At 45.5% G+C, this 12,012-nt stretch overlaps 1 protein-coding gene and 1 non-coding gene across 2 annotated transcripts in view; both read right to left on the bottom strand.

The window, feature by feature from the left end:
- Positions 1 to 11,441, bottom strand: part of LOC119432777 (uncharacterized) — a 12,142-nt gene extending 701 nt beyond the window's left edge. The window contains exons 1-6 of the mRNA XM_037699933.2: positions 10,873 to 11,441; positions 8,995 to 9,047; positions 6,039 to 6,242; positions 4,668 to 4,829; positions 2,954 to 3,045; positions 527 to 744 (exon numbers count right to left, since the gene is read on the bottom strand). Of these exons, the coding sequence (XP_037555861.1) occupies positions 527 to 744; positions 2,954 to 3,045; positions 4,668 to 4,829; positions 6,039 to 6,242; positions 8,995 to 9,047; positions 10,873 to 10,888 (745 nt within the window). The 5' untranslated portion in view covers positions 10,889 to 11,441. The remainder of the gene's footprint in view (positions 1 to 526; positions 745 to 2,953; positions 3,046 to 4,667; positions 4,830 to 6,038; positions 6,243 to 8,994; positions 9,048 to 10,872) is intronic.
- Trnat-cgu (transfer RNA threonine (anticodon CGU)) lies at positions 6,706 to 6,777 on the bottom strand. The gene has a single exon. It is a non-coding gene; the product is annotated as a tRNA-Thr (tRNA).
- Positions 11,442 to 12,012: the final 571 nt, after the last annotated feature.

The following is a 12,012-nucleotide window of genomic DNA, read 5'->3' as shown; positions in this document are numbered from 1 at the left end:
TCTATACGGAACCTCACGGCGACGGCGAAGGCGAAGGCAGAAATCCGGTTGAAGTGTCCATATAATTGCTATCGCAATAAACATCCTGCTCCTTGTTGGGCGAACTTGTGCCCAGAATTACAGGCAACACTGAAATCACAAGGACATCAGCCAGCACGCGGTCATCGAACCTGATCTCGTGGGACAATTAAATGCCATCCTGCTATTCACGCACGACTCGTCGTACTACATTCCATAGTAATGGCTGGCGCCTCGCGTACATTCGAAAGCGTATGCAACATTATTCGCGAAGCACGCACAGTCTGATCAGACACGCCTCCTTTGCTATAAAATCTGTGACAACGTTCCAGAAATTTAGGATTCTGTCTTGCGCCGTTCGACATCTTGATAACGGTGATAAACCAGTGGAAAAAAAAAAAAACACTGTCAGAAGTCTTAGAGCAACGACGCGTGGAAATGCGTGGATGGACCAGAGCCGACATGGTTTGGTCACTGATCGTCTTGTCTTCGCAAATGTTTGACCCACCTTGCGATGACTGGCAAGGTGGGTTGCATTGAAATATGTACACACAGCGCACCTTGACGCAGTAGCAAGAGTAGTACTTGACGAGGAACGGGTTGCGGATGACCGAGGCGACCACCTTGTCCATGGCAGCCTGCTTGTGGCGCGAGAACCGGTCCATGTTGACCAGCTTCAGCGAGGCCTCGAAGCCCACGGGCTTGTACCGGGCCAAGTACACGGCGCTGCGTCGAAAGCGAGAGGTGCAGGCCCGGCACCCGTTAACCTAACCTCTTCACACAAAAAGCAGGACGCACGCCTCCTCGAGATTTTAAACCTCAGGAACTGTAATGCGATAACATATTAGGACATCGTATTAATTATGCGATGATTATCCATTTAAACCCACACAAACTTCCACTCATGGTAATCCGTGGGCTATTACGACCTTATGATCTACTGATGTCGCGTAGCAACACCCTTACGACATTTATCTACCGACGCTGCCTACTTACGCCTCACGACATTATATATATGGATTCTGCACTTATGATGCATCTTCTCTACCACGGGGTAGAGAAGATGCACGTGTCGGTAGTCAGACCACCAGTACTAACAGCACAACGACGTACTACAGTTTAACACGCAAAGCCGACGATAAGACGACAAACATATTTCGCTTGCTTGTTTCGGTGTTTCTCACGTTACAATGTTCGCTAGGACAGGATCAGCCCACCGACGCCTTCGACTACGCTGCCCCCGGGGTCGGCCCGCTAGGAGTTTTGGGTCGAAATCAAGAACGAAGACCAGTCACGGCCGTGTACAATATGGCAAGACGGAGAAGGACCCCTAATAACACTACTCGTATATAACTTCGTGAGAATATATATATATATATATATATATATATATATATATATATATATATATAAGAAGCCAACAAACAATGATACCAAGGACAACATACGGGAAATTACTTGTACTTACTAATTGAATTAAAGAACTGATAAATTAATGGAAATGAAAATGGATGAAAAAACAACTGTCGACAGGTGGGGAACGATCCCACGTCTTTGCATAACGCGTGCGATGCTCTTACCATTGAGCTACCGCGGAGCCGTTTTCCCATCCACTTTCTGGGGTATTTATTTATTTATTTATTTATTTTTGCAACTGTAGCTAACCCTGGCAATGCTATAGCCACGCAACCATTCACAAACCTAGGAGTGGTGACGCTGGCTAACACTCACAGGATTAGTTCTAGTTGTAAAAAACATAAATACCCCAGAAAGCGGATATCCTTGCAAATATTCGGCAGGAGCGCCTGGCGAAAGTTGTACACACTCTAGCTACAACAAGCATAAAACGATTGGGCACGTGGTGCCACCGCAGTGGACTCCTGGCTTCCGTGCATTGCGGAGCGACTCGGTATAAGCACTGTAAGAATACATGCGGCTATGGACATCGCCTTAAAAAGCTTTGCGGCTGGAGCCTTGTCAACGAGGCTACCCAGCGATAGCCCGCACAGTCGAGAAGCGTGGTGTGGCGATCACAGATGACTAGCAGGGGCGGCAAATTTCATTTCCAAAATGCATAGGTTGACTACTATCCTTACTCCGTCTCTTCTTTTTCCCTTTTCTTGCGGATTCTTTGTTCTTTAAAGCATACCAAATCGATAGGATTCAAACTTCGAGGCTAATTCTAGGAAGGAAATTCTAGACATCGTGGTATCGGCACAGTGAAGAGAGACACTAAATCACTTCAAACTGATGAAGTATTCCTTCACAACTCAATCTTCGATCATTTCATGGCGATAGGTCGATTACTAGAAGAGAAAAATGAACGCCAAATTTGAATTTTTTGGAAAATTCCAGCACCGGATACGTCATTGTGACGTCATTAGATTTATGTATTTACGTATTTTTCTCGTATCGAGCCCTTGTTGCTCGGTACTCAAAACTGGTTAAGTCTTTGGTTCTTTTATTATCCAAGGCAGTCCATCTTTACCGGTAAAGAATTGGTTAGATTTGATCAGACGCCATCAATTAATTCTATGATGTCACGACGAGTAATGCGGGGACGTTGAGGCGGTGTCGCCACTTGTCTTTAATTTTTTTTTTCCTCTTCTGGCTTATACAGGCTTCTCCAGGTAAGAGTGGCTTTGTTGTCACTGTAATATCTCCACTTGCTAATACAGCTAAACTGAGATCGCGTTCCCTGGTCGAAGATCAATATAGATTTGAACTCTATCGGTTACTATAGAGTTGACTATAGAAGTAACTGTAGATTGATTGACTATTTCGTTTAGAATGCGACAGACCTCGTCAAATTCGGTGCTGTGGATACTGAGCAAAGCGATTTCTCTATTTCCGTGTATTTAGATGGGAGATCACGTGATTAACACTTTCGCTTAATCGTGCTGGATGTATAACCGTGCGTGCAGGTAAAACGCACCCAAACCCGCCGGCGCCGAGCATCCTGACGTTCTCGAAGTCACGTATCTTCGGTATATACGTTGCAAACGGGAGCGTCTTGGGCAGGTTCAGCTGCAGTAGTTAGACAACACAGCGCGTGCGCAAGATTAGAGCCGTGTTACGCCATCATACCTCCGTCAAGGCGAAGCGCGATGTTTCATTTTTGGGTATGCAGAACCTGGGCATTACTACACAGGGGAGAATATTATAACTACGCATGATCTGTTAATAAAAAAAAGTATTCTCGCGGACAACTTTCTATGACAATGACAAGAAAGCTACGGAGGCCGGAGCCTACGTAACCTGCATCACTGCGCCAAGTAGTACACTGTAAAATAAGTTACACCCTTAAATGTAAATAAGGGTGTAAAATCGATTTATAACTAACACCTTTACGCAGAAAGGGTGTAAAGGTGTGAGTTATGATCCGATTTGCAGTCTAATCCACTTTTTAGGAGTGTAACTTATTTTATAGTGCATACGGCGCAGTTTGACTGCGCTTTCGGTTTCTCGGAACGTATACTAGCACGTGATTCCACGTGCGACGGTTTCTCATATTTACACTCACACGAGTATTTTGCCGGTAAATATGATGTTTCTGTTTTCCCTTCACTAGTTTAAACTAGGGAAAGTAGGGAATGTGGGAGCACTCCTACTTGTGCGCGGTTTGCCTCCATAGTTTTGCCCTCATTGTCACCGGGAAAGTTGCTCGCGAGTTTACTATCATCATCAAAATAGGTATAACGAGAAGCGTGAGAGTGCGATAAAAGCACGGGAACAGGATTAACTAATGAATACAAGGAAGCAGACTAATAGTACAAAGTAGTCGCGATAGAAATACGATATTACAATTATACGTTTCGAGAGAAAGAGCAATGTGAATTTATCAGGCATTCACAGCTATACAGCGAATGAATGGTTGCTTGGAATTCGTCGCTGTCCCAATCAGTTATCACTGGGTTGAAACGTATACGTGCAAGATCATCGCCTCAAAAAATGTTTAAGTGTCCATTGCCGCGCGACTGACAGCTCGAGGCGCTTGCATGCATGTATTCGCGGGCTTCTTTCACGCTCGGAAAAACACTTATGTCGCACGTATTCAGCAACAGAAAGCTGTATTGGGAGTTTTTCATGTTGCTCTACAATTTTCTCATTGACGATTTCATAATTAGGACAGTACTTCTCGAATTAGATCATTAATTACTATTACATAATTAAATCTCAATAACGAAAAAATTACTGGCGGCTACCTGCTCCACTGTACTGGAAACAATACGCACTAGGTTTTCTTCGAGTAACGCAATTGCTCTTCTTTTTTAAATCTTGTAGCATGATAGTTGGGACACCCTGTAAAGATAGATTAAACCCATAGCCTGAGGATAATACGGGGTCTGAAGTTAAGCTATGCATACAAGGTACTAATGCGAACAAAAGCCGCATAAGTTTTCTCTCACAAATTACGCGTATAGCTACTACGATGCCTTACGGCCACAAATAAATGGTTTTCTTCTTCCTTATTTGCACCTTTCTTGGTGTAAAATGTCCCCACAGCGTAAATGCTGTGAAACTATGACTGTCCAGCTGCTCTTCGAACCCTTTTGGTGTTAAACTCCCTACAGCCAAGTAAAGTCGAGGGAGTGTAAATTCCCTAAAGGGCAGATCTGCTCCCTTTGGTGCCGAGGAGGCGCGCATACCTTATCCATGCGGCTGATGATGGAGTCGGCGATGGCGACCCAGTCGGTGACGGGCACATCGCACATGCGTTCCAGCGAGCCGGCCAGCTCGCCCACGATGATGATCAGCTTGCGCATGTTCTCTCCCTGAGTCCGGGCCACGTCAGGGTCGCGCTTGATGCACTGCGAATATTCGCCCTTTCAGCACGCGCCGTCAAACGACGAAGCTTCCATTTCATTTATACGCTCTGTCTTTCAGACAAACTGCGAGTTTGTAAATATGCATGGAACGTGTAGCAAAGATAAAGAAGAGAGTACAAAACTTGGTCGACACCTTAGCAAAGTTTTCTTCGTGTACTTGTTCCTAACAAAAAATCGAGCCCTCCGGATTCTCTTATTCCTAGATCGTTTCATTGCGAAAGGCCTCGACTTCGGCAGCATTTATATGTCATGAGGTAGTGCACGAGGCTTCATTGGTCGACTACCTGCTCCTAATTTCAACGTACTACGTAACGCCTGCGGTTAAAAAGAAAGAAAAAGAGTATGTTCCACATCCGCAGGTCAACTTAGTGGCTAGGGTGTTGGCCTGCTAAGCACGAGGTCGCGTGATCGAATCCCGGCCACGGCGGTCGCATTTCGATAGGGGCGAAATGCGAAAACACCGGTGTACTTAGATTTAGGTGCACGTTAAAAAAACCCTGTGCGGTACAAATTATTCTGGACTCCGGAATCAGATCGTGATTTTTACACGTAAAACCCCATAATTTTTTTTTTATCCGCAGGTTCTGGCCGTCAGGGGCGCTGGCTAACACTCCCAAGGACAATAATATACGGAGCAAATATTCGCAACGAGACGAGGCATGTGAATGCTGCAACAAAAATCCGGAGACTACTCAGCACATCCTAATGGAATGCGAAGGGATTCACCCAGTAGGTAACCGTAGGTAACGTTGGTCTGGCATAATACACGTAAACAACAACGCACGCAGAGGGCACTGTGTGCCTTGTTTCTGCCGTCGTTATCTTGTCTGATGCTCAGTAATTTACCTATCGTGCATCCCTTTAAACGTGGACCGTAGTGTACCACCAGTATAAATTGAAACGCGAACAAAGAATAACTGATCAGATAAAGCCTGACACGCGTAATTACATGGAAGTGCGAAACTAATCCGCCAGTAGCCTCCAGATTCACCTTCATGTTCACCTTCACGTTCACCTTCACGTTCACCCTCACGTTCACCTTCATGTTCACCTTCACATTCACCTTCATGTTCACCTTCACGTTCACCCCAAACTCGTGATTTTATGCTGATATATAGTACAACACGCGGTTCCAGAGTAACATGCAGTGTGACAACCGCTTTAACTACACGTGGTATTGCGCCACGTCACCATGGTGTGCAGGCCGATGAGGTTCTCGACCATGCTGCGGATGTCCTGGTACGTGACGACCTGCTTGTTGATCTTGAGCAGGCACTCCTGGGCGTGCAGCACCAGCTCCTCCTCGCAGAAGTGCGTCAGCGGGTCTCGCAGCAGGGACACCTTGCTCTCGCGCTTGATGAAAACCTCCAGCAGGGTGGTGCACGTCTTCGGGATCTGCGCGAGGGGAGAGGCTGTGCCGCGTCTGTCCGGAGGCCACCGCAATCACGCACGTACGCAACACACACAAACACATATAATACTTAGCAGCGTTCACGACCGTGGAAGCGTAAGTCGCTTTGTTCCTGGTTATTGTTACTACGAAAGAGCAGTAGCGCAAAACCAAGACGACACACATAAGCGCGCTAACTTTCAACTAATGTATATTCGTGTGCGTGTGTGACGTGCTCACTTCGTGTGACATGACGCATATATATATATATATATATATATATATATATATATATATATATATGAACGAGAAGAAAGGGAACCGAGGTGCCCGATTTCTATTAATCATATCATAAGAAGCCAACAAACAATGACACCAAGGACAACATAGGGGAAATCACTCGTACTTACTAATTCAATTAAAGAAAATGATAAATTAACAGAAATTAAAGTAGATGAAAAAACAACTGTCCGCAGGTGGGGAACGAACCCACGTCTTCGCATTACGCGTGCGATGCTCTCACCATTGAGCTACCGCGGAGCCGTTTTCCCATCCACTCCCAGGGGGATGTATGTTTTACAAGTACAACTCACCCTGGGAGTGTTAGCCAGCGCCACCACTCATTTATCATTTTCATGCTACCTGTCATACTCGCCGTTTGCAGCTACTGCGTCTGAAGTTGCGATAGATACACTGCGTCGATATCAAATTCAAATGAAACTGTTCTGGTTAGGTAAAGGTACAAATTAAAAGAAACACACACACACACACACACACACACACACACACACACACACACACACACACACACACACACACACACACACACACACACACACACACACACACACACACACACACACACGCAATAAGAATTTCGGTTGCCTGTAAATAAATCGCATTACTTTAACACGTTGCCTGTATATGACTCCGTTTGAAACCTTGCCCGCATATAACGCTTTCGAGCTCTTAAGGAATTGGTGACAAATGCAGTAATCGATCGTCCACACACATTTTACTTAGCGAGCACTTTGGCCATAATTACACCGACTCTCCCATATTCTCGGTTGCGTTCACAGTTCACCTAGGGCAGCGGGTTAATTTCTTCGTTGTTCATAAAACACACTTATGACGCTCTGAAAATTGCACGTGTGATTTAGTCCTAAGGCCGTAATTAGTACATATACTTGAACGTGATGCAGCTACACATTACCCGTAAGCTGTCCTTAACATACGAACCTCGTATGGCGTATGAAGATGCATGAAAAAAAAAAAAGAAAAATGAGGGCTCAATAGCTACTTTCAATGCTCCTAATTATGAAAATTTCTATACACATTACCCTTATTTTCACAAGATTCGGTGTAACTTAATGCTCCCGCGGGACAGTGGAAAACTTAGCATAAAATAGCCATATATAACACTTTCAAGCGTTTGCTAAATACATTTTTTACAAAGATTGTATTTGATCCAAATGCATATAACTTTGTGTACTGATTGGCCGTAATCTTTCCTACATTTTTGACAAGTTTGATTTGTATTGGCAAGTGGTATTTATTTGCGCCAGGACAGCGCGCACTAAATTTTGCGCTACTCGTAAAACTGATTTGTAACGCTCCGTATATACCACTTGAATACGTAATTTATTGCAACGGCCGCAAATAACCCAAACAATTTAAGTTTCCCTTACACATGACCCATTAGTGACTTAATTTCGCTAAATATGCTTACATTTAGCGAAAGTAACAGTCACGTTATTTAGTTCACTGAGGACAGCGGGAGAACCAACTACGAACTTTATATACACACACAAAATATTTACTTCGTGAGTGTTCTAGCGGTTCGTGATCTATAGGTAGAGTCTACTACTACTCTACTATAGGTTCGTGACGGAGATACAAACAGGAGGAGGAGCAACTAAAACCCCTCTATATAAAAAGTAGCGACACGCTTTGAAGAATGCCGCCGCCTCCTCGCACGCGCTGACCGAGGCGGACGCCGCGTCGGTATTGGCCTAATGGCATCACGTGGGCCGTCGCGCTGCCGCGCGCTCGCTGCGTTTGTTTACGATCGCGCTCCATCGCCATTTTCGCCCGAGCAGCGTCTGCCGACTGGCCAGGAGCACAACGATAGCGGCGAACACAGTCGGCGATCGTCGAAAGCTGATCAGCGGCGAAACGCGTCGGCTTTTATACATGAGTCATCGAAGGTTCGACAGTAATCCCTGGTGCCCGCGTGTCTTCCAGAAAGTACTACACAATTCGCGACACTCAAACACTCAGACTACATAAGCGTCGGTGACAACAGACAACGGATAGACGCATCGATAACGTTCGAGAAACTTCCGATACATGCAGGCGCGTCCTGCGCCGAGCGACTACGTTTAACATTTGTTAGCCGGTGAAAAGCGGTCAACGGTGAAAGATAAACAAGTGCACGTGTCTCAAGCGGTGTAGACGGCGCCACGGTCGAGAAAGGAGCGCGAAAGAAAGGTGAAACGAGGAGGAGGGAAGGCGGAGGAGAGTGTCGCTAATTTTTATATAGAGGGGTTTTAGGAGCAACAACCACGCCCTCGTTTTGTTTTTGCATCTCGCCGAGGCGCCACCGAACATATGCGGCCGACGAAACTGTTTACCACGCGCTGGCGAGTTCCTTTTCATAAAGATGGCGACATTAACCTATTATATGCTTGACACGCGGCAAGCGCCCTTACAGTGCAGGCAGTGTGCGAATGGATGCTAGCAGCGCTTGAGGCTCACCCTCGGAAACAGCGTCGCGATTGTCTTTGCCGCCTGCTTGCCTTTTTCGACGACTGAAAGGAAGCAAGGAGAGAACATCGTTACATGCTGTTAGTCCGCAAAAGTGATCGGATGTATAGCGAATCGACAAAAGAAAAAAAAAAACAAACACACAATGAGATAAATAAAATCGTCGTGGTTGGCGGGGACAGCGTCCAGGAAGTCAGCCGGCGAGTAGCGTGCCTTTGTTGCACAGCAAAATAACCGGGCAGCAGCCTGCGGCTACCGGCTTACACAAACTACAGAATCAGATTACAAGCGTCCGCGCATCGAGGCAGCGGCAGCTGCTTAAAAGCACACTTTCGGGCAATCGTGGTGGCAGATATTAAGCCCGGCACAAGAAAGCCATGTGCGTCGTTATCGCAGTACGGACCCAATATACCCCCCCCCCCCCCAAAAAAAAAAAAAAAAAAATAGCTGGAGGATTCAACCCTGTAATGCCCAAACACGGGTTCCACGTTGAGGAAAACTAAAGCAACGCGTTCACCTCTATATACGTCTGGCCATAGAGAGTACATTCGTACAAAAAAAAAAAAAAAAAAAATAGTTTGCTAAACTATGCGCACCTGAAACTTCACTCAAGCATATAAAGAACGCTGCGACAGGCTTCCCTTGTTTAAATCAAGATTTGAGGTAAATGATTAAAAGAGTAAATGATTCTCTGCACATTATGCAGGGTTAACGTGCCAAAGCTGGAAAGTGAGCTATGATGGGACGATGTGATGCGGCGCTCCGAAAAAAAACAAACATTTCGACGCAAACAGGACAATTACGAAAAGAACCATGCACAAAACCCGACCACCGCTTGTTTATTCGATTGTTGCAAGTTGGCGATGGTCATGTTTCGTGTGCGATTCTTGCTGTGTTTGTTATTCGTTGCGCTGAAGAACCTTCGTGCATGATGAATTAAACTATAGCCTATACCAAAATTCAGCTTAGGAATAATTTGGTATAGTCCTTAATTAAAATCACGGTACATGACCTACGACGTCAGTAGTAATACAGAAGATAGCAAATTGTATAACAACGTTAATTGGTAGTAATTATGGGTAATTCATGTGAATTAAGGTGGATTAATATTGCTACAAATTAAAGCAAGGTGTTTGAAGGTAGAGTTGTGAAGGACACGTGACAATGTGTGACGTCACGTATCATGGACGAAACCAATTAGAGAAGTCATAATGCTTTCGCATTGAAATCACGTAACGATACTTAAGTGACTGTCAATTTTTCCGTTCTGCCCCCAGCGTAATGCGGCGGCCGCTGCCAGTACTCGAACCCGAAACCTAGATCGTGCTTGGCAACAGAAAGCATCGCAAATGAGCCAGTGCAAACGTCGCGACACTTTCATCTGCAAATAGCATACTTCTCAAGTCCGAAGCGATGTAAGATTGAACTATCGTAAACTTCATCAAGAAGAATGCTTTTCGTCACATTAACGCTTTCCTTGTCGATTATACCCGAGCTATACGCGACTATGCGAATGAAACACTTTTTTTTTAAGTACCCTAAAGGCCCGTTAGGGCATTACATAGGAGGAGGGGGGTGGGGGGTGGAAAAGGTCAAATGGACGTGCACTGTGTAGAATATAAATAATATGGCATTAATATGGCATTATTAATATGGCATTAATAATTAAGACCAGGATGCACCTCTGAACTCGTCAGTGGCCACCACGCAGTACGCGGGTTTTCGGCGATCACTGGGTGGGGTGCTCGGTCCAATTTCTCTTTAACTCCGTATTTCCCATTTTTACAACCAGTGTACGTGCGTGCATTTATGTGGACGTGCAGACTTGAGCCTAGTGCATCTGCAAACGCAAGGAAGAGCTCGACTTACGCGACTTCTCTGCCATAGCATGCGACGCCGGGATATCCCAGGAGACGCCGAGGAAGCACCTGGGCTCGCTTCTGTCTTCACCGGTCTCGAATAAATGCGAAAAAACAAGAAAAGACTGAAAGCGCGAGATCGACTGCTAGCATGCAGGGCACCGGTCGCAAGGAATGGTCGGGATCACGCGCAGTCGCCCGACGTTCGGTTTTCTTCTTCTTTCAGCGATGCCATTTCACGCTGACGAGATAACTACAAAGAATGAGTGCGCATGACGTAAGCGAACACGCGAGAAGGCGGCAGCCCCTGAGGGAAGAATCGACGGGGTCCAAATTGAAAGACGAAGGGGGCAGCAGTGCTATTCACTGTCGGCTGGATTCGATCTTATCGCAAGATAGCGACAACTGTGCTTCGTGTAAGTTGCCGTAGTGTGAAAAAAAAAAAAAAGATTGACCAGATGGCAGCGTCGTTCTTTATCGTCTATTGGCCCGGACGTTATGCATGGTTTGGAACCTTGGCTCGATGACACAATTTCAAGTCCTCAAGTGCTTCCAACCGAATATACAGGGTGTTTCAGCGAACTCTTTCAAAAATTTTTACACGTTGTCTGTGGCAGATAGCACAGATAGGCGCCAGTATTTCCTACGGCCTAAACTACAACTTACACTTGGTGTCTCCTGTGCGACCCGCTCTATGAAGGTGCTTTTAACTTTTCTATAAGACACGGTTCTCAACGACATACTTACACTGTGTGTTTTGTGTGCATTATGTACATACTTACATACCTGTCGCATTTCGTGTGCTTGTTTGCTTTCATTTCTCATACCCCATTCATCTAGAATATCATGCTTGCTCTGCTACCGTGCATAAATATAAAGTTTTCATCAAAGGGACGCTAAAAAGAAAAAAGGACTTCTTCTGTTATACCACATGGTCTGGGCGTGCCAACAGAATCCGAAAATATCGGCCAAGCATAATCCGACGATAGTCGAGTGGGAGGCGACCCTGTACAGCTCGGACCCAGAACAGCAACAAGCTCTGGTCAACCGAGCCCGAACTACGGCAAAAGCCAATGGTCTTCCGCACGAGGAGGTCCGAATTCTCTCTCTCCGTATCAGTAAATTGAATAACTGAAACTTTGACCTTCAT

The sequence above is a fragment of the Dermacentor silvarum genome, chromosome 11 (assembly GCF_013339745.2).
Source record: "Dermacentor silvarum isolate Dsil-2018 chromosome 11, BIME_Dsil_1.4, whole genome shotgun sequence".
Lineage (NCBI taxonomy): Eukaryota > Metazoa > Arthropoda > Arachnida > Ixodida > Ixodidae > Dermacentor > Dermacentor silvarum.
This window is presented reverse-complemented; position numbering and strand designations above follow the sequence as displayed.